The sequence below is a fragment of the Patiria miniata genome, unplaced genomic scaffold, assembly GCF_015706575.1.
Source record: "Patiria miniata isolate m_02_andy unplaced genomic scaffold, ASM1570657v1 HiC_scaffold_9, whole genome shotgun sequence".
Lineage (NCBI taxonomy): Eukaryota > Metazoa > Echinodermata > Asteroidea > Valvatida > Asterinidae > Patiria > Patiria miniata.
In genome coordinates this window covers 5,983,597-6,010,469 of record NW_024037076.1, presented here as the reverse complement: position 1 = coordinate 6,010,469, position 26,873 = coordinate 5,983,597, and the positions used below count along the sequence as shown (strand labels likewise).

At 39.8% G+C, this 26,873-nt stretch overlaps 1 protein-coding gene across 1 annotated transcript; it reads right to left on the bottom strand.

The window, feature by feature from the left end:
- Positions 1-9: 9 nt before the first annotated feature.
- LOC119720490 (LIM/homeobox protein Awh-like) lies at positions 10-21,514 on the bottom strand. Its single transcript, XM_038190174.1, has 6 exons — positions 21,159-21,514; positions 13,855-14,042; positions 8,751-8,977; positions 5,455-5,621; positions 4,447-4,534; positions 10-2,508 (listed from the first exon to the last, which is right to left on the bottom strand). The coding sequence occupies exons 1-6, from the start codon at positions 21,237-21,239 to the stop codon at positions 2,426-2,428; spliced, it is 834 nt and encodes a 277-aa protein (XP_038046102.1). The 5' UTR covers positions 21,240-21,514; the 3' UTR covers positions 10-2,425.
- Between the last annotated feature and the right edge of the window lie 5,359 nt (positions 21,515-26,873).

Sequence of the window (26,873 nt, the reverse complement as noted above, 5' to 3'; positions counted from 1 at the left end):
TATGATGTCTGATTTGTTGCTGACAATACTCTCAGATAGAAAGGTTTTTTCTCTAATGTTAAAGCCACGTAGGATCATTTGCAATAACCTGGAAAAGTACCAACCGAATCAATGACAGGAACCTTGCTCAAAGTCAAGATAGGACTGGTATCAAATACCCTGTGAAATTATTCCTTCTGAAATGGCATTGTTTGGAAGAAAACAAACAGTGAAGATGGTTTCAAAATAGGGTGCTCACGGGTAGACATTACCTGGGTTAAGAGAATCCAGTTATGAGAGACCCAGAAATTGTTCATGCGTCTTGTCTGTTTTCTCAAAGTGTATTGTATCCACTGAGCTGAAATTTCAACATGTTATTAGTTGTTATATGCACCCTACTTGAGATTTTTAATAGCAATGTTGATGCTTCAAACGATAAAATAAAATGCACAAAAAGCAAATGATCTTACGTACCTTTAAAGCAACTACATCAGTATTAGCTTGTTATCAATATGGCGGTTGGGTAAACCCTTAAAGGGCCCATGCAATGTGTTTGTTTTAATGCAGTCCTGAAAAACACACCTTTGTGTCCCATTTAACCTTATTTTCATTTTGCCATTTTAAAGGGCATTTTGGTGCGTTTTGGTTTTTATGCTAATGCAATTTCCATATTCATGAGCTAAAGTGTGATGTTATTCCAGGCTGAAACTTCACTGTTATATTGGTATAAAAAAGGATACATTACAGTACATGACAGTAAGGCAATGAGCAATGTTTTCTCAAAAATGTTTTCAATGAGCAAATTTTAGGCTCACAATTTGAACAGAAACCCCCTAAAGTGGACAGTGTCTTCCTGAAATGACATCACAGCAACAGCACCCTCATTTGTCAGGAAAAAAATGGAAAATTTTAAAGTTTTAAGAACGTGCACTTTTCAATAAAATTAACCAAAAGGGGATGTTAAGTAGTTTTCATACATTTAAGAGGGTAGAAAGTGACACAAAATGTGCCCTTTAACGACATCAACTGCCTAGAGGGCGGCATTTTTGTTTCACAAAGATAGACATGCGTAGATCTTCCGTGTTTTTCAAGTTATTGAATTAAGATTAAAAAAAACACAAGTATCTAATATGCATCACAATGTACACACGTCCATATGTTATGGAAAAAATATATATACCTAACATTTTAATTAACAAATTATTTATTTACAACACTTTTAGTCAACAAGGTGAAGCACGTTTGGTTTCATTAAGTAGACAGCTACACATTTAACATGGGTTTGACAGTAAACAATCCAAATCAACACAAAGTAAAAAGTCTATCACCATTATCATTGCGTAGCCTGGAAAAAAAATATTTAAAACTTCTAATATTGCACTTTAAAAACTATAACTTTTCGGGCCACAGGCCGATTTATAATTTCCTCATTTTTCTCCCATTAATGGCTTAAGTGTTATCGAGATAAACAAACATTAAAGGATATCCGTTTTTTTCTATTGTTTTGTTATTAATCAGGATGCAAATTCGTCTACCCTTCTTGAGGAAATAATGCATCCAATCCTCCCAGGTCATACTACTTTTTTCTCTCCTTTTTTATTACAATTTTTACCACAGAGCTGTTTATTAATTAAAAGCTAGCCTGCTTGGTGTAGCAATGCTTGTGCACAAACCTATGGCTCGAAAGGTTGTGAAGTTTTTAGGTTTGTTGGGCTATTATTTTGTGGAGTGCCGTGGCCTCGTGGTCTGCGGATGATTCTGCAGGTTGCGGGTTCGATTCCAGCCTGGGGTTTGGGGTTATGGTGCGTGTGCCCTTGGGCAAGGCACTTTGTCATGCATTGTTTCTCCCCACCCAGGAGTAAATGGGTACCTGTGGGGGCAGAGATGGTTATTGGGTTTGATTTTAGGTCCTTTGCGCCGAAATGGTAGTCTCGAGCTGCACACTCCCCAGGGAGCTGAGATGGTATTAGGAATGTTTCATTGGCCCACTGATCACGGGTAACAATAATGTAAAGCGCCTTGATCTTAGTTAAGAGCACTTTATTCGAAACTGATTAGGTACTGTAGCCAATTCATCCAACACCGAAATAACAATCAGCAAAATGAGCGTTTCACTTGGCGCCCTACAATAACCACCCACGTGCCCGCTCAAAGGAAAACGTGCTGATGATTGCAGCGGTTTTTGTTTGTATTTCGGCGTTGTTTTCAGAACATTTTTTTTCTATTTCGTCGAATTTCAAGTGACAAATTATTCGACCATTGAAATATGCATTCAAAATATCTGCGCTCAGGGCGCTTCCGAAATTATGCTGCTTAGGGAATGAGGAGTTAGCAAACCAGCCGACAAAGCGGGATGTTTCATAAACGGACATTTTTCTCATATTTCTAATTTGAGAACATTTCATAATCATCTAACACGATGTTCAGACCGTGCGGTGGGCCGTGATTATGTGGTACACGTTGGCCCTCTGCCCTTGATGCACACGCAGTATGAAGTCCCGCACGAGACACACACATCCTGCCTCGACCCTGCATGACGGATACAAAAGAAGAGACAAATAGGAGTTATATACTTTGCAAGGGTGGGGAAGGGGTGGTCAGGCCATACAATCCAAAAAGAGAAAAAGGTACCATTTTCGTTCGTGAATTTCGTTTACATGCACCGCAGTGCTTCTACATGGTGACCAAAAAAAATGCAACCCTGAAACATTTACCTTTTTTTCAAAAACGTGATATGGGATTCTTTATGTTTTGGATATCTGATTAAAGTTGAGAGTTTTCTTTCAAATACAGAAAAGAAATCAAGAAAACAGCACATTGGGTTGCTGGGAAAATGCCAATTATGTAGTAACACGACACCTTTTTGGTCCGTTCCAATGCCATCACCACGTGGTACACTCATATTATTTAGGGGTAAAACAAATACTGTCTCATTACACATGCATGACCTTATTTGTTAGGTAATGCGTGCACGTCATCTCTCTGTTAAATTAATTACTGTGGCCGAGTGTCGCTGTGAAATTTCACAGGATCGAGACATAATGGGACCATAAAAAAGTAAATATAACGTAGCAGTGACACCATTTGTGTGAAATTAAACTGAACATCCGCGGGACTGACAGAAGTTAACGCCAACAGGTGTCAAACCAGTCACAGAATGATGAACCGTTTTAATTAATTGGATTACAGACATGCATGCTTCTTGGTTGGTTCATCTCCTATACTCCGCGTGGGAGTTTATAAAGGAGACCAGAAACACCGGGGCAAACCCCTTCTCTTAGCGATAAGTGTCACTGGGTTCTTTTTAGTGCATTGGATTACACAACACACGGGACCTACGGCTTTACGCCCCATCCGAAGGACGAAGCAATAATGGTTAAGTGCCTTGCTCAAGGGCACAAGTGTCCACCCGGCGGGCTCGAACCCACGCCACTGTTGCCTCTGAAACACCAGAGCATGAGTCCGGTGTTCTTAACCGCTAGGCCATGACACTCCACGTGATATGATATGACATAACGAAGTTGCATTTTTCAGTAAAGGGAATTTGTGGAGGAAATTACGGTCTCCTCTGCAATCAGACGAACCTAACTTTAGATCAATTGCACTTAGTAGCCATCTTTGAGGCGTATTTTATTATGTTAATTCATTAACAATGAATGCACTTTAGGTCTACTCGTGCGTATCCCTATTGAACAAAAGCACATACCTCAAACATGGCTGCAGTGCAAACGATCTATACGATCAGATAGCTGTTGGTTTCAGATTGCGGAGGACTAGTGCAACGGCACTGAGGGCAGTTTTGTAAATTTTAAATCAAGTGACAATGAACGAACAATCTGTCTACTCATGCGTATTACAGAGGGAAAAACCCCGTCCCGAGATGTGACGTCAGCTGCAAGGGTTCAATAAGCCAGTTCGGTAAAAATATTCCAAAATAGTCTGGTGCACAACAAGATTCGACGATTTTTTTCGGGATAACCGCGGCAGATAAATGCACACAAGGCTATAGGGGACGTGGTAACCAAATCTGCATCCAGTGCAATTTTTCGTGCAATCGAAAAGAAATGGAACTTTCGTTCGCACAAAAGTTTTGACACACAAGACACCTAAAAACACTTCGCTGTTCAAAGGTTTTTTGCAAAATATCATACTTCAGAACACGATGATCTCTTCAATGATGTTGGTACCCCGCTATGCTTTTGCACGCATACGATGAAATTTTTATCCCGAAAGAAAAATCGGCAAATCTTGCTATTACTTATTAGGCCTATGTGCACATGCGAAGATGAAATACCGAACGCCTTTCAAGAGCCAAATAACCCTAGCATATGAACCCACAAAATGGGGTGCACATCCATCCGAAGGAAAAACAAGAAAGACAAATCTGAAGATTTTGTCAATCAAACAGGGGTGGTCCCACAGGATACACAGATGACACCGAAATATCAACCGATAGTGATGCTTTACCTTCATCGCTCGATGATGAACCATGCAACCCGTCACCGGGTGAACCTTTGTGCTTCTTTTGGCGTGCACGTGAATTTTGAAACCACACCTATGAATGAGAAACACACAAGTTCATGATTTAAATTCAGGCATAAGGTGAAGGTTAGGCATTCCGTAAATCCTACCGCCCATTATCGTCGCAATGCGCACTCAGGCCGTCCGGGAAGATACGGTTTGTAGCGATTATTCAACCGAAATAAGAAAACAAAATGGTGTACAAATTTTCGAAACTTGCTCTGTAAAATGGAGTTATAACTTTTCGTAAATCTAAACCGATAAGTCACATCGATATATTTCAACAAAAGTAAGCTATTTTGATGAAATGTGAAGTTGTAGTGGCCTATATTCCACAGTAGAAAATGATCCCAAAACGCGTTATCCAACCGAAGAGGGCGTTGTTACATGCATGGTATCAGTCAGCAAAGTTGAACGCGGTTCAACTTTGCCGATGAAGTTAGTCTTGGATGTCGGCAACATCTCCAGAGGAAATGGTTTCAAATAATGACTTACAGTTTGCGTCTCGTCTGCGTCTCTTACGTCGATATGGAAACTAGACATAATTACTTATCATCTTGAAACGGTTTCGACATGTTCAACGTTAGTGTCTTCAAAACAGCTAGTTTTTTTCCATATGATGAAGTCTAACGGGATCTTTCTCTAACCGTTATCGTATTAAAACTTGACAACATTACATATCTGTGTGACTTTTATTTTTGAAGAAAATGTGCGTTTAAATGACATATCTCGCACACAATACGTTTACGAATTTAACTTAACGTGAAAAAAAATGCGCCTGATGTGGAACACGAAGTTTGTATCACTCGCAGTGCAAGTACGTATGGTGAATACCACACTATATAAATGCATGTTCTCGATCATTTGGATGAAGAATAATAAACAAGCTAGTACTGTAAATGTATAGCGTTTTAGCGATATAAAAACTGTGTGATATGGCTCTATATTGCTTACCTGTGTGACACGCTTGCTAAGGCCTGTCTGCTGGGCAATACGTTCTAAGTCTTGGCCATCTGGGTTACTGTCTACGGTGAAATTAGCTTGCAAGACCTCCAACTGCTCCTCAGAGAAAGTGGTCCTTATCCTCTTTGATTTATGCATATTTCTCTTATCAACAATATCTGAGCCATAAACAAACCAAGAATGCAAACATAAATAGCATATCAAAAATTGTATTCAAAATACACACCAGGGTGAATGCCAGTTGGCCAGCCAACCCGCCAGCCAGCCAACCAGCCAGCCAGTCAGCCAGCCAACCAGCCATCTGGGGAGCCAGCCAACCAGCCATCCGGGGAGTCAGTCAGCCAACCAGTCAGCAAGCTAGCAAGCAAGCCAACCAGCCAACCATTCATGCAGTCAACCAGCCAACAAATCAGCAAGCTAGCAAGCCAACCAGCCAAAAAGCCAACCAGCCAAAACGCAAACCAGCCGGGGAGCTAGCCAGCCAGCCAACCAGTCAGCAAGCTAGCAAGCCAACCAGCCCAAAAGCCAACCAGCCAACCAGCTAGCCAGCCTGCCAAAAAGCAAACTAGCCAGCAAGGCCTACATTTATTGTTCCTTGAATTGTTTTTAAATAATTGTCCTTTTGCAGCGAAAAAGGTCTTTCGTTTAATAGCCAAACATTTCCCGATTTCAAAATGAATACAAGTTATTTTCCTGTCTGAGCCTTCTTAATTAATTATTTTTTTTATTCCCTAATTGGATCCAAAAACTCGATACATGACCCATCAAACCTTCTGCAAATGGGCCTCAAGACATTATTTTATTTATCGTGTTGATTAATTCTAAATTTGTAAGGAACCGGTAAGTCCTTTGTCCCGTTGTGTCAGAGCTATCTGTAATTATTGCAGACCTTGGCTGAAAGCTTCAGCATTGAATGGAAGCTAGCACTAAAACCATATGGTGTACCTCGCAGTGTCGAATGGGACGGCAACATTATTAATTACAGGGTATATCTAGAACCGCCGTTGGACCTGTTCTAAACGAAGTACCAATTAATTCGACTTGTTGCATTCGGTACGCCGACAGCACGGCGTTTAGAACAGGCCTGAGTTTTTTTCCTGACAAACGCAATACTTGAGTGATGAAAAGAAAGTGATCCCTGAATATATGTAATAATTTCCGCACGGCATTTTTTTTCAATCAAATTCATAAAGTGTGCTGCTAGTCGCGTCTGCGTGACATACTGCTTATGTACTGCATTCAAAGAGAGCCCATACAGGGTGGGTCACAAAGAAAGTGACCCGAATCAATGATTTTTTTCTAAAAAGCAATCAAATTTGAAACACCAATAAAGTATGTCTTAAAAGAGCATGTTCTTTCACTCATCTCATAGAAAGATTAACTCAAATTGATCAATGCTATCAGATGTTATGCACGTTTTACTATAAACGAACCCATTTTTTTTTTTTATAGCTGTCCGTGGAATGCCATTGGAAGTTGAGCTGAGTGAGAATTACAGATTACACGCAAACATACAAATACAAATGAGATTTTAATCATTTGAATTAAGACTAAAAATTATCTTACTATCAGATATTGTTGTTTTTTATATGAGGGACAAGCCAACTATGTAGTTTTTTTTCTGAAATATTAATTGAGATTTTGGTAGGTTTTCCCTTGCAAGTTCTCGTCCATTCATCGAGGTGGGAAAACGTCCATGATAAATCATCAGTGGTAAACCGTAGACAGCCACATTTTGTGATCTTTATATTAAAATAGACGTAACTTGGAAGTTCATTATGCAAATTACTTGAAATTGTCACAGTTACTAGTCGATAACATGTACGTTACGCCTGTATAATAAAATAGGAGTGAGCCACTTTGTTTTAAAATATTGTGTTCTAATGAGCTTACTTGCTTTTTAACTCATAGTGTAATTCTCCATTTTTCAAGCTATGCTTGTGCCGCTTTATTTGGCACATTCGAAATAAATCCCAAGAATATTCCACATGAGTTCCACACTTCGAAAATGCACGGGGCTTGATTGAGAAATAACCATGTTATCCTGGAGATAATGAAGTTACCCCCAATTTGCATGATAAATGAACCAAATACATGTAAGCGACCATCGCGCACAAACAATATTACCGTGCAGCGTCTGGCTAATCAACGCCATTTTTTGAAATCTTTTGGACATTCCAAATACTTTCATTAATGAACTGACTGTCATCGCGGATCCCAAATTAGATAACGACAGCCTTGTTAGTGCTGCACAAACATGATGCAGCTTGCGAAAACAGGTATCGTAATGAGGCTTTAATTGTGTTGAGTTTTATGTTTGTTCCAGTGACATGCATTCAAGTTGCGGTCCCCAAAATGACCATCGGATATTCAGTATACCGTCCCCGAATAAGCGGGTGAATCTGTTTTGCACCAACAAACTACCATTATAACATGTATAATTATGTATCCATAAAATGGAATTTGCGTCGGGTTGAAGTAATATCAATATTGGGTTTTGCCCTTAACCAACGTATTTTAGAAACATTGTATCCTCATCAGTGTTGTCCCGATTGATTGTGAGAAAAGAAAATCGCAAACTACTTGGGTGGGACCCGAACATCCTGCTCAGGGGCGTAAATACCCGGGTTTAGTGTGGGGGGTATATATCCCCCACTTTTTGACCGGGGGATGGGCTATTGAATATCCCCACACACTTTTTCGTGATGAGATAAAAAAAAATGCGGATTCGAGGTATTTTTCGAACATCTCAACAACCAAAATGCATTCAATAGCACTGAAAAGTGGAGAAACTAAAGTACAAAATCTTTTAAAATGCGTCGTTTTGATGTAAGCGGGAGTATACATATTGATGTACATCTATATCCTGAAGAGCGCCCCCTAGTGTAATATGTGGTGTCCAGCCCCAGGCCCGCCCCCGCCCCTTTTTGAATTTCCACGGCCGGGCAATTTTTGGATTTTGGTCATCCCCCCCCATTCTCCGGCACAGATTTATGCCACTGCTCCTGCTCACTATAGTGCAGACGTCTTATACCACTAAAGACAACTTAGCTAGCCGGGCTCAGCTGGCCGGTTCAAATCTGATATAGCAGCGGGTACCGCAAAAACCAATCATAAGATGGACTTTGCGTCAGATTATACAGTGTTGGTAAATTACGTCGTGAAGGGCAAATACAAATATTGAATGTTTGTATCCTGTGCGCCTTTTTATGCATAAGTCGTGTTTAATCCTCCTGATGAATTTTGGATACTGTTGTAACACCTTGATAAGAAGAGAATTCATTTACCGTTTTTACCGTCAGCTTCCTGAAAACTTCCTTCGATCATATCCAAGTAGTGCACTTTGCACAGGACCTTGCTGTCCAACATCGCGAACTCTTCCCCCGTAGAGAGCTGTCGTTTGCAGTCATCGCAGGCGAAACACGCCAAGTGATACACGTGGTTCTTAGCCCTTCTGACCCAATCACTAGCGTGAATGGTGCGCTCACACCCAGCACACTTTGTGCTGAAAGTTCTGAAAGAAATAATCACACCCTATTAAAAATACAACTTTTGACAATGATGAGGAATTGAATTGAGTCACAATAAGAAGAAATCGACTTTCGAAATTTAAGGAGTGGGAAAGGATAAAGGTGGAGGTACCATGATGCATAGACCAACAAACGCTTTAAAGTCGGGTAGTTCCATGCATGTTTCTGTTAATTCCAATCAAAGTGCGAAGAGCCAAATTGAACACATACTCTTTTTCAAAGCGTATGGGAACTCAATGATTTTGCTTGGTGGTCCAACACGCAAAAAAAATAGATCATCATGTTACATGCCCGCTGTGCAATTTTGCAGTTCATCAGCCTACGCGGTAAATCTTTACAGGAACACTGTGATTGTTACAATAGTGCTTGACATCCTTGATAGATTTACGTACTGAAGCACAATCAATGAGTATGCATACTTTAAGATGACAAAATTAACTGAAATGTGTGTTTGACGATGAAAATATATGACAGCTATTTCAACAACCTCAATAAGATTGACGCAAGTTTTGACTTCCAAGAACACCATTTGAGAGTCGGTTAAACAGACTTAAACAGAAGAATCGGACCAGAATAAAACTTCAAGTGGGGAAGCACGGACACTACATCTTTAAGCTGGATTCGTATTGCACATTATATGCCGGGCACTGTCCGGGTCAAAGTCTTACAACTCACGCTGAAAATCATGAACTCAGTTCCACCCTTGCAATTGAAAGAAAGCCGAGTTTCCGGGCTCTGATGTGAAGAAGCCGTAAATCTCGAAACATCAGAACAATCGGTGGACTTTCTTCAATTCAGGATATTCCATCGAATTTATTGCAGAGGTTTTAGTGATCCAATACAGACAAATTCAAAGATGCAGATACATTTTCAGCTTTTCAACTTATTACATATTTGTCTCCAACGAATTTTCAATTGGTAACCTTAGTTCAATTTCAACGAAACAGCTACATTTCTGTTTTATTTTGAACCTCTCAACGCTCTGAAAAAAAACCCGCCATTCTGAATGGTTTTCATTAACGCTCAAAAAGATTCGCCTGAATTATTGTTGGGCCGCAAATAATTCTGACTATGTAGAGTAAATATTTCATAATTAAACATGGGCGTCCCCCCCATGTCTCATTAAAGAGTGAATAAACTAAGAAAGAATCTAGAATCTAGACTTGGACAAATAGGAGAACAAGTTAACAAAAAAAATAATATAGCAACAAGCTGCAATCCAACACTGGTCTCGAATAATAAAACCCCGACATAACTTATAATGAATGTGCTTTAATAAGGTATTGTTCATGGACAACGTGTTTACCATAACACAAATGGCTGTTTTTTTTTTGCTGCATACGTAAACGTTCAATACTGTCAAGGCCTATGGCTGGGAAGCAACGGGGGATTCCTGCAAAAAAAAAATGGCCCGTTGCATGCATTTTGTGTGACTGATCATTCGTGAATAACAGTGCAAAGATAATAGGCACTAATGAACACAGGCATAACTGGGCAAGATAAAAAATGCCAGTCGGGCGGGGCGGAAGGGAGAGGTGGGGGGCTCCTGCAGATTTTGCTCTTAATAATTACTTGCAGTTTGTTGCAACTGCCAAATCTTTCTGTCTTGAATTTCTTACAGCTCAAGATTTCTCCAAATGTTTAAAGAAAAGGCAATATTCTTTCGAGAAACGTTCAAAATGGGCGAACAATGTTCAGGAAATACATTTTCTTGAAAGGCAGGAGAGCACTGATTTTTTTTAGCATTAAAATATCCACCGAAGAGAAACGTGTCTGCCAAGACACGCGTTTTGATTGCGTTTTGAGGGTTGGGGGAGTGGGTTAGTACTCAAGCACAAAGTAGGGGGACCTGCCAATTCAGCCTTTGACATTCACATTACGGGACCCAAGAAAAATAAACCTTCCTAAATATATTAAGTAATTCGATGAAATTGGTAAAATAATCCGTTTCCCCAATTTACATCAATCTAATTTGTTTCAGTGTTGTCACTATTATTATCTCTCAAAGAATGTAAATGTAAATTTGCCGTTTGCAGATCAGCATTACCATTATCTGCTGTATTTTCTCCCCAACAAAGAGAACAGGCCGATTTACAGTGCGTGATGCTCTAACGGGATTCAAAGCAGGTAATGAAATTAGAATGTCCTGCTTGCAATGAGCCGCTAGAAATCGGAACGATTTTTCCAAAATACTGCGTGATACTGATTTGGCGTTCTGACAAATCAACGCATGGGACGTTATGGCTCTGGGTCATGACGTTGCCCTGTAAACTTTCAATAATTTGCATAAAATGTACATTAGATCGCGCGGTTTTCCGCCCATGAATGGTATTAAAAGGTAAATGGCAACATTTGCAAACATTTCAAAAAACGAAACTGGCGATATATTATGAAATATCCTACTCGATTGTAAGTACATAATAGAATCAAGCATTCTGTGAAATTCTTCTGCCTAATATGCTGTCATTTTCAAGAAAAGAGTAATAACCCTCATTTCCTTGCAATGGTAAGGACCAAAACCATCGCGAGAAAAACACCCGGCTTTATCCCCAAAATATTTCTTCAAACTGACTGACTTTAGTTTAGTTTTCAATCGGTTATACACATCCGTGAATGAGATTTGTTTCCGAGTGACAAACTGGGATCATGTTCCACTAGGGTGCAAGTCAAAACGTCTCAATGAACATTTTGGAAGGGAGGGCTTTTATCGTAAACCTTGTTTTGGGCTAAACAAAATTATGAAAATACATTCTCATAGTTTTCTAAAAACAAAAGCATGATATACACTGTGCTAAGCTTAAATTTTCGATAGGTTAACCTGCTTTATTATAGATTTATTGTATTGATGTTCCTTGTGTCGAAAAAAATACCTTTTTTTGCAAATGGAGTCCACTACCTTTAACTACGTCGCGACTTTAGTTTTCGTTTCAGCTTTTGGTTACCGCGTCTCTGTGTTAATCGACCCTGGTGGTGCACGGTATGTGCGGCGCGGTTTACAGCTGTAACCGGCGCAGCCTGCCGACCACGCACCGGCTCAGCTAGGCGCGCGTGGCTGACCTCGGCCGCCGGAGCAGCAACCGCCTAGCCTACAGTGCGAGGAGGCGGATGACAGGGGTGCGTTTTGACGGGTGCAGATGGCTGTCATGACGCCTGTCGCAACGGTCGAGTTGTCTCATTGGTCGAGGTAGTCCGGGCTCGGGTGGTACAGTATGCGTGGTTATTGCCTAAGCTTTTGGTTACGACCATTTTTTTATTGCATGGCTTTAGCCTCGGTCTTAATCTTAGAGACATATTTTGTTACTCAACTGAAATATTTGTTTCATATGGACGAATTTGTCAACTAAACAAAAGTTCTGAAATTGGATGAAATGTCTGAAAGATGCAGTTTTCTATACTGATAATGTCTTTCTCTCAGATTCAAAGGGTCAGATTTCACTTCTGGGAAAATTCTGAAAAATTCCCCCAACTTATAAAACTACAAACTTTTGAGAATTAAGCTCTTAAGGGCAGTGTACAACATTTACAAACATCAACGAACAAAACACACCAACCAAATTACTATGAAATACCTTACTTGACTGTAAGTGAATGACATAATTTCCAAAGATATTTGGCGAGCCATCGTTGAAGAAAGAGCGATTTTTTTTCAAAAACTGTCTCAAATTCACCAAAAAAAATATAGTTAGTCCACATTTTGTTAGCAATCAGTTGCACATCCGTGAACGGGTACAAGCCATCTAGTCTGGTTCCCAGACCTGACAAATCCCTGACTTCTATAAATTGCTCCGTTTTTGTCTGAAGGAGGGTAACGGAACCAGACTTAATAAAAAAACATGTTTTTCTTTTTTTTCCAGCATCCATGAACATGAAACTTTAAACGGGTCAGTTAAAAATAGATTAAATACTAACCCCCAAATCCGTCCATTTCTGAAAATTGCAGCAAAAACATATGTTGTATATTATTTAAGAGGGGGCCAGGTTAATAACTGGCCGGTTTAATACCATCACCTTGACGGACTCTCAGCAAATAGGAACGATTAATGATATCCTGTCCGTACTCCGCAACAATTTTGATTATTTTCTTCTAACAAATTTCGATCTTTGAGTGGCATATATTTTAATGGATTTTTTTCTTTAAAAAAAATGGTTTCAGTTTGATTGCCTTTGCGCACAAACAGATCCGCCCTGTGAGTAGACTTGTTCCCTGTCACCCTATTATCTATTCTTACAGCTAGGGAAGCAGGAACCAGTCTACCTTGCTGAAATTGAATTATTATCGGGCCGCAAATAACTCGAAATTATTTTGTCAGATAAAATAAGTTTTGTATTGCTCGAAAAAGGCAAAACTCAAAATCAAAATCGCACCCAAACCGACTTGACCAGATATTTATAAAGTTAGCTCTTTATAAACTTAGGCAGAATTTGAAGTTGGAGTGAGAAATAGTGTGAACATTATCATAGACGTTGCAAACGGTGAAAAAAAATAACGAAATAAAAATGGCATGAGGTCAAGCATGATGAACAAGCTGCTAAATTGTGTTTTATCGTGACTTCGCGACAAATTTGTTTTCAAAAGATGTGAACCACTATTTCTGTACATGGAGTGCGCAGTGTTCCCTCCTCACAAAGACGAACTGTTTAGTGCGCATTCTGAGAAAAGGTATAATAACATATTTCTTCTGGATATGACATTTACTTCACCTCATCTTCTTAGAAAGAAGAATATTCTGGGTGTTGTATATTTGGTAGGTCACTCATATATTTCTTTTCATATCTAAGAATCTATATGACATGGGGCAGTCTTTGAGAATACAAATCGGGATAGGATCAGTTGATTTGAATGGATTTGATTTGTACATACCTGGAATAGCAGTGTTTACAGTAGACCTTGGAGTCCCGACAGTAGCATGTCACTTGTGTGTCTAACTTGGTTCGACATGCAGTACAGCTTAGGCACTTCATATGCCAGCTTAACGCTCCGCCAACACGAAGCAAGTAACGATCAGCTATGGTGTCACCACAACCATTACACCTCACACTTTTACTTATCTAAGGTCAGAAAAGAAAGAAAGAAGTATTAAAAATTATGGATTTAAAGTAAAGTAACGCATTCAAAGTAACAGAGGGTCAATGGTAACAATGGTATCATGCTGGCGAGAGCAATTATCGATAGTTAAACGCTTCATTACATAAAACAATGAAGACAACGCCTCACTGCTTCATAAAATCGATTCATTTGATGGATGTGTTGGGCCATTTTCAGCCTGATTGCCTCAAACAGCAAACAAATAAAATGCCACATTAGGTTTAATGCTTAAAGGCGTGCGTTGTTGTCACATGATTTATATTGAAATGTCGGGCTGCAATCAGAGGCGCGTCACTGTCTGTTATTGCAAGCGTACGAGAAGCGGGCACATGGCCGCGTGCGGCCACGTGTCGCACCGGTAAAATGAACGACAACGCACGGGCGTTGGCCGAAGCGACCTTCAACTGTAGTCAACAAGCGGAGATTCTACTCAACCCCGAGTAGACTAAAATTGGTAGAAGATAGCGAACATCAACCCGACACTTAACACAAAGACATATCTGTATTAAGACTGTACGTCTGGTTTTTGTTCTCATACTTTATATACATTTCAAGTATTAGACACAGTTGGACTTTTCTAAATTGGTTTTAAAGATTAACTGTCCGTTCGCTTCGACATACGATGTTTCCCCCACCGAGTTAAAACTTTTGTTTTATTTTAACCAAAAAAGAAACCTAGTTTTGTTCTATTCTAAGCGTCTGCAACCCTCTGAAGATATATGCTTTTATTTTTGGATGTTTTCGGGCACAAACAGATTGCTCTTAATTTGAGAGTGGACCTGCAGTCCCTACAATATCGATTCTGAAAAGTGGTGCAAGAAGTATTACTGTCGAACCGCACATATTTCGAAATTTAAACATGGGCTGTTTTTTTGTTAGATGTATCATTCGAAAGTAAATTGTTCGAAAAAAAATAACAGGAATTTAAATGAGAACTTTATATTTTGGGTGAAAGTCAAAAATAGCACGGACAGTTCTTCTTGAATGGTTCTGAAAATATGTCTTATTGGCCCAAAACAAAGTCCTTTAAATAGAAGTATGAAGAAGTTGTTTGCACAGATGTTGCTCATACCAACAACATGTCTGTCCCATTTCCTGCCCAATCGCCTACGGGTTGTGAGGTGACGAAACAATTCAAATTCGAAAAACTTAACAATATCAATTATTTTCAAAGGTATTAAGAGCACACAATATTACGTTGTAAAGTCCAACCTGTGGTTTCAAACACTGATATGACTGATGATTCAATCATTTAAACCTGTCAAAAGGGAACTGCAGTGTTGTACTACTCGTACCCGCTACATTATTTTCGTGGTCGTGGTCGCAGTCCTTCTCACTGGAAAAAAAATACACATATTCGTACACGCCCTCATGGCAAAGTACTCGCACACACACACCCAGACTTGTTTCACATACCTAGTGTGGACTTTCCTTTCTTTTCGTGTAGTTAAGGAACACCAGTGGAAAAACTCATTTTTCTCAAACTGTGAAAACTCTTACAACCCATTTTTTTTTCAATGATTCCCTTTAGTGTTTCTCTTCATTCTGCTACAGATAAACCTAACCCAAAAATGCCTCTAAACCTGTTTTCCAGAAATGGGGAAACACTGTGTGGACGTGGGCAAGTCCACACTTCGTCGCTGCTACCTACATTATGTGGACGTCTTTGTTCGGAAGTCCACACTGCGTATGTAAGACAAGCTCACACACAATGTTCATGACAAAGTACTCGTACGCGTAGGCCTACTCGTACTCATGGAAATGTTCTCCAGCTAGAATCTTAAATTTCTTAAAGAGGTACACGCAGAAAAAGAATCAATTTTAAAGTGACATACTATTGTCTACAGCAAAAAAAGCCCTTGAAAACATGTCTACGAAATGTTTTCGTTGTGGAAAGAACTCGTATTCGTGTTCGTGGATATGTACTCATTTTCGTACTTGCATTCTTGGGAAAACAACTGCCTTATAGGCTACACGTTCTCATGACAATGCACTCGTACTCGCATTCATGGACATTTACTCGTCTACAAAACTGCAACATTGTGCCTCCATTTTGTTCTACGTTGTCATCAAACTGGAGTAAATAACAAAGGAAAGAATGACGTTCCAAATGGTATACCTCCTCGCACATTTGCTCTAATTCCTTAATTAAGAGGGCTCAGCGGGGATCTCATGATGTAATATACCACGAATTTGCGGTTCATACTACAATTGGATCTTGGTCAAAAAAAATCATGTATGGGCGGATTCCCCCTGTTACAACTGATAATGTAATAACCAATGGATAACGTATCTCCAACCGACAATGTAACAAGAATTGACCGATACTGTGTCGCTAATCGATAATGTAACAACATTTTACTGATAGTGTAGTAAATGTTACTACATTATCAGTCAAATTTTGTTACATTATCGGTTAGGACCGATAATGTAACAAAATTGACTGATAGTGTAGCACATTATTTTTACAACACTATCGGTCAATTCTTGTTACGTTATCGGTTATTGATACAGTGTCGGTCTATATTTGTTACATTATAGGTTGGTGATACGTTATCCGCTGTTGTAACACCCCTCCAATTGACAATGTTACGGTAATATTAATTGTTCACAACTGTTTACATTGTTTAATGGAAAAACAAATCCCAAATTTGAATGAAGTTCCCTAATTAATGTCATCAGTCAATATCGCAAATGTTCATTCATTGACTTGGGCCTTTTTATTCGTTTACTGCAACGCCTCATCCAATCTCCCCTCCCCCCAAAAAAACCCCAAAAACAAAATGGACTTCAACATCCCAGCCGGCCCCTTTAAAAAATCCTGTATCCGCTGATGATATCGGTTTGAGGTAAACTACGAAGCATGTAAAAACTACTAACTTAGCAAGAGAAGATAACACATCATCCTGAAAAAAAATTAACTCAAGAATAAAACCTCGAGATTGGCTCTTTAAAACCACTTATCATCCTGAAGCTTTGAGGGGCTAGGAATTGGTGGACCTGTTTATCGATCGCTGAGTTATCTCAAGATGCGCGCAGGACCGGCGCCCTGCTGGGAGGAACTCTGGGCGAGGACAACTACTGAATTATCCCATTCAACCCAATTCCCGGGAAGTTCCTTCAAGAATAATCGATAGAAATAAACAGGATCTCTTTAAAGGTAAAATAACAATTCATTGTTAATGGTGTGTGCATGTGTGTAATCGTAGGTCTAAAGTGTATAGTAAAGCACACCATGGATGGTAGGTTTTCCTACCTCCAGGTTCTATAGGACTACTGCTATGTAAAGGTAGATACTTCGAAGCACTCCACAATGTTGAAAACAACTTCTCGATCAGATCACTAGTCGATGGTGCGTCCTCAATCATTATGCCGGAAATGCATGCATAGCAGGAGATTGCTATATTCAGCCAAGTAAATATAGATACCCTACTTCCAAAACGAATCAGAAAACAATGAATACTCACAACTCCCGTCTGTAGGTGTTCAAGACATAGTTACAATTAAAGCTTGATTTTTCCTTTTTTCATTTTCTGTTCCTTTTTGTAGGTTAACCAAATATTGGAGAAAAAAAACATTCTCTAAAGATCATCACCCCTAAAAGAAGTCCTGATTACCCATTTTAAAAAAAAAAATCGCCATTTTGAAAAATGATCACTCCACTCCTTTGCAAAATGAGCGAATTTCGGGTCTAATTTCATCAAAATTCCACAGAAATGCAAACCCAAAGACCGTTTCAGAATTGGTACCCTCCATAGCTACAAACCCTCACGTGCAGGTACCACAAAACTCTCTATTAAGAGACAAATTGACGGTAAACAAATCGTAATTTGGTCGGAGTTGGAAATTTTTGAACATATTACTGATCTCCAACAATCACACAGCAAGCCTTGGCTGTACGTCTTGTTGAACTGATGTGAAATCTCCGTTGAGTTATTGTACAACATTTACTTTGCTACAGCCGTTCTCAGTTAAAATCTCTTTTAAATTAAAGGGCCGTGTATTAAATGTAATTTTTAATGCAATCCTTGAAAATGCACATTTGTGTCTTATTTAACATTATTTAAAATTTTCGTTTTTGCTATTTTCAAGGGTATTTTGGTGCTTTTTGGTTTTTATGCTGATGCAAATTTCCATATTCATGAGCAAAAGTGTGATGTCATTCCAGGCAGAAACCTCAATGTGACATAATTTTTTATGTTTTGCGGTTGTAAATTTTCTTTTCTTTGATGGTTTGTTGTTGTGCCAGTTCATGGCAGAAAGCCATTGTGCAATTTTTGTTCTCACAAATACTCTCAGTAAGCACATTTTGTTTTTTTACCATTTGAACAGAAAACCCCTAAAAACTGAACAGTGTCTTACGGCAACAGTGCCATTAGTTGTCTCGAAAAGCATGGCATTTTTTTATGTTTAAAGAAGTAAACTTAATAACATTAACCAAAAAGGGATGTCAAATAATTTTCATACATGTAAGAGGAGTATAGAAAGTTGCACAAATTGTATTCCTTAGGAAAATTCATCACATAGACCCTTTAAGCCATGCCAAGTAACATGTACGATGGTCTTTTTCGACATTGATTGCAATGGCGAAGCGATATCCCTCGTTTACAATTGGGAATACCTGTTAAAAGGCGTTTAAATATTCTGTGTATCATTACAGTAAAGCTCAAATCCAAACACAGGTCAATGTTGCTACTTTTGCTATTTTTTAGTTTCAACCCAAAGAATAGACTTTAATTTCCTATTTTTCCAGCAATACAACCTATTCACTTTTGAATGAGACATGGAACAGAAATATTCACCCACGTTTATCTATGCAATAGGCCTATTTACTTGTTCGAATATTTACAGAGTTCGAATTCTTTGCGGCAAGACAATAATTCAGTCACGGTAATTCAAAAAAGCCTATTTTCAGAGGGTTGAAAGCGTCCCGAGAAAAATAGCTTTTCCGTATATATATATACTCATTTACTTTTCCTGCATTTTGTTCGTTACCAGTAATAACACCACTCAAAATCCAAAGACGAATGTTCAAAAGCCAACCTGTTGAAGTTTCATTTAAGTGGATATTACACTTTTCGAGAATACAGTGAAAACCATGCACAACCTTTTGATCAAGAAACACGATTTCGGCTATAAAACCCTTTATTTTGCAAAAACCAGCCAAGTGACTGACCGGAAACCATTTTGTTAAGATTTTCTAAATGACAGCAAGCCAGAGGAAATAATTTAAACTTTATGATCATATTCGGTAGATTACTTTTGGGACAAATGCAAATGATCCTATAATATGCCTTTAAATTAATGTACAAATTGAAAATTCTTCAGGAAAAAAAATCGAAGAGGAAGGCAGAGTATCTTTCACTAAACCAACTAAAAAAAGGGCTGAATGAATCAATAGATTCAATTGTAAAACTTCCACTTTCACTCTGAAATTATAATCAAACACAATATATATCAACGGGATCAAAAAGCGTTTTGAATGTAATTTTGGCAGTCAGAAACAGAACAGTAGACCGTTGATATAATAATGATTCCCCAAATCTGGGCTGACGGTACACGGCGTGCGTTACTGTACCTCTCCTCGCTTAAGCTACGACTTCGCGACGAGTCGATATGACATTGTTCTAAAACTCCCCCAAAGTAATAAAAAAATATAATAAATAAAACCGAATACAAACATATACAGAGACCCCAAAAATCGGCCTTAAAAAACAAAACAAATATGACAAACTGTGCTTAACTTTGGGTTCTTCCAATTTTAATTGGAAATGAAACTTGTAATTTGACGTGGCTGCCATTTTGTCGTAAGCTCAAATCTTCTTGATTCTCAAATCAACCCTACATATAGGTTTCATGCATATGGAATGATTCTCGATGCTTTGCTGTCACCAATATGAATGTTTGAGTTGAACCCAAAAAACTGATATAATAAACTTCAAATCCTTTATACGCGTATCGGGACGACTACTTTCATGTACATGTAAATCATATATCGATTGAGTATATATACCATGTTTGATAAAATGGAATTTGACTATCATACCCCAACCATGGTAAGGAATGGAAATACATCTGAGAAAACAACTGGGGAAAAATGTTGCAACCTGACGCCACTTCAGGTATTTCGTAACAAAATTGGAAATGTTTCTCAGTCCCAGATTCATGTCTTATCATCATTTTTTGCAATGACTGACCTTCATTGAGATGATATATGAAGAAAAAAGTGGTGTCAGGTTGCAACATTTTTTCCCACAACTGACTTTCCTCAACCGGAACTATCTCAAAAAATGGTACGACCTCCTAGTTCAAGATTAATGTAAACGTACGGGAAAAAAATATTCAGAAAGGGCTTGACTTTTTAAAACACACTTCTTGGCCTATATTACAACCACACATACAGACTGCAATGCTATTTGCACAACATTAGTATGTAATTACCTAAACTGTTGGTTGACTGCGGTAAAAAGTTAACCAACTTTTGACAGAATTTGCTGGCAATGAAGGCAGTTGGTATGTTGACCAACATAGGGCAAAATACCAACCCATTCGCCCAACGTTTTTGGGGGAAGAATTCCATACATGGACATCACTCATTTTCCCCTGCAGTGACCTACCAGATATCAGAAAGCGGTAACATGTCCTAAAAAGTCCAATTTAGCAGGGAAAATATTGAAGCACTTACTGAGAAAACACTTGGAACTTTTCAGATCAGTCTCATTGGGTTTGTGCACAGGGTGTCAAGTGATGTCCAGGCATGGAACTCTTTCCTGCTTGCTTTCTCAGACTACCTGACTATTTACGGTGAGGGTCTAATGATGAAAATATCGTCAAAATGAAGTCTGACTTTATATATCTCGTGAAATCAATGTTAAGCCCCACTCGGACTTTGACAGATAGCAAGGGTGACTGTTATTGAAACCTCCTTGTAGAGGCATACTTCGTAAACAAGTATCAACTGGTTTGCCTAATTCAGTTTACTGAGTGTATCATGCACAGAATTAAGTTTGGCGATGTGTATCGTATTCCCCCTCGATATTTATATTGCAATTGTTCATGGAAATGATATGATATCTTACCGTGGAGTCAAACGTTTCTTCTTTGATGATGATATCAGCAGAATGTGGCAAGGTCGCCATCTGACGCACAATATGAGGCATATAGTCCTACACCTTGGCTCTGCCCCTTCTCGGGACAGGTCTGCAGATTGACTCAGTTATAACTGTAAAAAAACGAGCTCAGGCTTACATCTGATCCCACATCTTCAAGCACCATACGAGTCCAGTAATAAAAACATTGAGAGTCGGGTGCCAGATGATTCTTCCCCTATCTGTCTGTGCTGTCTAAATACATGTACAATCGCTTTGTAAACTAAACGCGCATCTTGTGTACAGCGTGAAAAGTCTGGCCCGGTGGTTTTCTGTGACGACTGAATAACCAGTGTTTGTGTGACCTATTGTGTTGCATAATCCGTCAGTCTAAACGAGATGGGCGGAGTTATTGACGCTTCTTCGCCAAGGTGGCGTCAGCCAGGAAGCCAAGACTGTGCGGCAGACCTGTCAATCACAAAGTGTTCCCCATTGTCACTGGAAACTGACAGGTGCCTTCTATTGTTCCTTTCTTCACTAGGGAAAACTAACAAATGAGATAGCACTCATCTTCCGAATCAATTACCATCGTACTTTTTTGACTTTTGGGTCAAGAAAAAGCTTTCCGTGCTAGCATCGCTCGCCCAAGTAGTGTGGATGTTTATGCTTAACCCACGCTCGTACAAGACTATAGTCCCGGATGTGTGGCATGTTTTATCTATACATGTAAATTTTAAATTATCGTAACCTGTATTCATTTGTAAATGTTTTAACCTTGAGCCATTTTCAATAATTCGACAAATTACCGAATAAACAAGGATTGAGGGACAGATTGTCACCTTAATTTAAATAAGTCAATTATGGTGTTGACCATATCGTGCAAGTTACGACTTTGTTTTGAAGCGACAAATGAAGACGATTGTTAAAGGCCGATAGGATTATTTGCACTTCATGCATTTTGTTCATTTCCAATAATAACACCACTCAAAATCCAAAGAAGAACTTAAACCTAACCTGTTGAGGTTTCAGCTCAGTGGATATTAGACTTTTTCCCATCAGAAAACAGTGAAAACTCACACTCTACAAACTCCTCGATCAGATTGACCCAGACTCTGCATCTATATCTACCCAGTCCTTTTCCGGGTCAAAAATGACACCTTTCCGGGTCAAAACGACACTTTACCGGGTCAAAAACCCATTTCTCTAGATCAGCTTGACCCAGAAAAGTGTCATGTTGACCCGGTAAAGGACTGGGCAGAAGTAGAAGCAGATTCTGGGTCAATCTGACCCAGGAGTTTTTTTTAGCGCGCACGCACAACTGTTTGATCACGAAACACGATTTCGTCAATAGAACTTTTTGTTTCCAACGATCAGTCAGTTGACTGACTATTGGAAATAAAATCACCTACATTTAAGGAAAAAAAATCTTCTAAATGACAGCAAACCAGACGGAATAATTTCACAGGGTGTTTAGTTCCAGTTCGATCTTTAATCCTAGTAAGCTTTGTGATAATAATTCGGTGGGTCACTTTTGGGATAAATGCAAATGATCGTATGTGCCTTTAAAGAAAATGTTAAGGAGCTTGTGCGGAATACAACTGGCCTCCTGCTGTCTCTTTGTGCATGGTATGTGCCTTGTGCACGAAACGGTTATTGATATTGGTTTTCCTCGAATCCTTTTATTCGAACATCACGGGAGGGTCTGTCTTCACGCATGTCCAGATAATGACGTAAGGATTAGTGTTTGCCTCGCTTTCGACCATATTTTTCATTCGGGACAAACTATGTGAAACGTTCGTGACTTCGATTTTTCCATCACAGCACGACATTAAAGATGAACCGTGTTTTTCAACATATTCTATTTCCCCCTCCTCTTGTGTGTTTTATTCTAACGAGAAGAGGGCTGATTTTGTTTTTTATTTCGGGCGTCTGCAGTGGAAACCCCTGAAAAAAGGCTTAAACTTGGGTAGACTTGGCCCAAGACGTCAGTGATCAAGAGCCATAGTTGCATTGTTGTGTAGCGCCAGTATTGTTTTTTTTTTTTTTACTCTCTCTCACTAACGTCTTGGTTAATTCGTAGCAATGGGGCGGGGCCATTTTATGTTAATAAGACCGTCTGTTTAAATTCGAACGAACACAACTCCTTTGTATATTTCCATGCTTGATCACCGACGTATACAGGGGCGGATCCAGGATTTTTCCGGGGGGAGGGGGGGGCCTCATCAGCAAAAAAATCTGAAACTTGATGTACACAGTTTTTTTCTCCGGACACTTGGCCTCCGTAAAATCAAAACCTGTTGGGGGGGGGGGGGGGGGGGGGGGGCTGGGCTGGTACCATATTTCAATAGGGGGCGCTGTTCAAATTCGACGATTATTAACACTAGATTCAGAATGGTGTACCGTATTTTGAACAGGCGGACATTATACCAGTATAATTTTTTGGGGGGTTTCACAGGGCGGGGGGGGGGGGGGGGGTTCGACTTATTTTTTAGGAATTTGTATGATAATTTTTTTTGGACAGACCCCCCCCCCCCTATAAGTTGGATTGCTTTTGCGCACAAAGAAATCGGCCGTGCCAGTATAGACTGGTTCCCATAATCGACTCCTCTTGATTTTATCGATCTTTTTTTAAATGGAGGCGGAAACCAGAATACCTCGCGATCGAGAACTGACTTATTTTCGGACTACAAGTGATTCCAAAGGTGTGAAGGAATTTTTATAATAACAAAACGTGGATGGATTTTTCAGTTGTCATTCAAAAGTGTAAGGGTATTTCATTGCTAGAAACTGGCTTTTAAAATAAAAATCTATTTTCGGGGTGAAAGTCGAAAGGAGCGCGGATCTTTCTTCGACTTGTTTTATAATTTATCGCTCTTTTTCCACTGCTATACGGAAGGCTGTTCAAGAGGAGAGTTTACTCATTGCTATTCAACCATTCATCTCACGATTTTGAAAGCAAAATAACTCAGTGCGGAAACTAGGCTATCGCACGTGGGTGTACGTTCGTCACAATCGATTGTGATATAATATTATTGCGTCGGAAAGAATCGTTCAGACGCCCCACGCCAACTTTCGGTGCGCTTGATGTGCATGTATCCCCCCCCCCATATTTGTTTTCACGAGTGCTCCTTTTTTACCAGTGCCCGCGAACGTACGTGGGCAATTTTGTCGCCATGAAGAGCGCCACCTATTGTCAGAGGGTGCCCATGATCCTCGCTTTGAACAGCGCCCCTCCCGCCTCCGTTATGCAGGTTTCTAGTGTCTTTCTTGCCGAAATTAAATGACCTATATAGCGAGCCATCTGACTCAAGATGATGCAATAGCCGATAGACAGGAACAACCGCTGAACGGCCACTCCTATCATGTACAGATGCGGTTTTGCTCAAATTGAGGCCTAAGTCTGGCAACTAGAAATTAATCTGACAATATTAGGTGGCGCTGTTCATAATACTGCTCTGAACCGTATAGGTGCAGACCAGTTATTATTTGCCATAGACCCCAATGAGAACTGCACCCACTTAAGAAAAAAATCATGCAAAATATACTCTCCAAGGTGCTTGAGACACAAAAAAAGTATTCCTGAGGTCCGTCGCCATTTTGTAAAAAAAGAGTCCTCCATGCCTCCTCTGACCATTGAAAAATAGAGCAATTTTTAAAATGTGCGTTCGTTTAGCTCACCCGGGTCGACACGGGTCAGCCCCGTGCCGTTCGATAAGCACTGACGTCTTCTCGGGGCTCACCCGGGTCAGCCACCACAGACCCTGCTCGTGGAGCAGAGTCAGTGGTGGAAATACGTCGCATGCGTTGTTCATTCCAAGAAACGGACAAATATGGAGGCCGGACAGCGGAAATCTCAAGTGGACTTAAAAAATTAACTTTTTTTGAAGTCTGAAGGTAATCATTATATTGAGTTCCTTGTGACTTTTGAGGCTAAAGTTTCAGCCCAACTTTTTGGAGTTTTGCGCAGTAAATCTCAAACTAAGACCCAATCCGAAACGGGCATTTTGTCATCAGTGGCTACGGCCACGGTTACGGGCGTCACGTGAGGATCGTGATGGTCCACGGTTAAGCGTTCGATTAGTTTCGCCGGTGTGACAGGTAAGTCTGTCCCCCTGGTAAATGTGTCCCTCCCCCGGACAAATTTACCTGCTTGTGACCCGGTAAATTGTGACCCTGTAATTGGGGCGGGACATTTGATCTAGGTAAATCTGCCCCCCTCCAGTAGATAAGTCCCCCTGCCCAACGTTGAATGTGTCCCCATGGTAAATGTGTCCCCGTGCAATACGAGTCGTGAGCAGCGCGTCGCGCCAGTACACATTGCATGCTGCAAAATTTGTGGCAATGATGTGTAGCCCGCTATAATGGAAATGCATCCAATAGGAAATTCGTTACGCGCAATGATGTTGAGAACTCGGGAACGTATAGTTTGTAAAAAAGATGGGTGAAAGCCGTGCACTGGATGGAACGCGAGCTCGTATTTCTGTGAAATTTGGATGAAATTTAATATTTTTTTGGAAGTATGCGTAATTATCACGGAAGTCTATGGGAGTCGATTTACAGGTCTGCATCCTTGGAGCGCGGTGGGGACGACCGAAGACGATCTTTTGATCACTAGCGTTGCTGCAGCGCTGTTGTACATGTACTGCCCAGTGCGATGGTTGGAGGACGGGCTCCGCTGTACTCCGTTTTTCCTAGAGTGCGCATGACAATTTCGATCACAGCTGTTCAGGCTGCACAAAAGATTGCTGATCAATGTGTCGTCTTTCATTTCCGTTTAAGTTTGGTGGGTTGACCAATGATTCTTGAGAAATTCTCATCCAAAGAAGACCACCTCTAAAACGAATGATATTTTCTGGAAAAGTAGCCATTTTGAAAAAGGATCCACTTTCGCCACTTTCGGACCCAATTGCATCTAAAATGCTCAAAATTTGAAGCCCCAAGTCCAGGCCAGAGGTGCGGTGCCATTGTGTCTTCAACCCCTCAACTCCATGGCTCTCAAAAAGTCAAACTGACACTGAAAGTTTTCGATCTCTCTTAAGTTCTCTTAAGTTTATGTTCACTCTTGTATTTTTTTAACAGTAAATCAGGTATAAAATCCACAGGTATTTAAGAATAATTAAGATAGCACAATGTACAGTTTGGTATATGCCTAGCATCTGTATAGCAAATAATTAGGTAAAGCAAGTAATTAGACAAATAAATAGGCTATTCCAACATTTTCCAATATGTACACAAATTATTTCAGTTCCTATACCTTATCTTATCCATTCCTATTGGGCCGAGAGTCCGTCACGTGGGTGGTTTTAAACCGCTGATAAAACACAGGCAGGAAGTGTTTAAAACCAGCCAGCAACAGATGTGGCTCCTGCACCAGGACAACAAATTTCTGCCTTCTAAAAGGTATTCTTAAAGATTTGTACGTTTCGGTTCGGGCCATTGACAGCGACCAGGCCCCTACCCGCTTTTAAAGTTTAAACGACACTTTAAAACTGCCCCACCACACTAATACCTTATTAAAACAAAAAAGAACATCATCAGCAGCCATGCGCCATAATTATAAAAAAATAATTGTCTTTCACAGTATTTTTTACTTCAAAAAAAAAAATAGTTTGCAGAGCCCAACAGTCACTGGGTTACCAATTCAATCTGACGAGTTGCTATCAGATTGTTAGGATAAAATATATGGTACGTGTCATGATCATACTG

Bases quoted from the DNA above. Each gene is read 5' to 3' on its own strand.
- LOC119720490 (XM_038190174.1), bottom strand. From the start codon at position 21,239: ATGCCTCATATTGTGCGTCAGATGGCGACCTTGCCACATTCTGCTGAT. The intron at 5,622-8,750 runs GTAAATGAATTC...TTTATGGCTCAG, and splicing joins GGAAGCTGACGGTAAAAACG to ATATTGTTGATAAGAGAAAT. The intron at 4,535-5,454 runs GTAAGCAATATA...TCTCATTCATAG, and splicing joins TTAGCAAGCGTGTCACACAG to GTGTGGTTTCAAAATTCACG.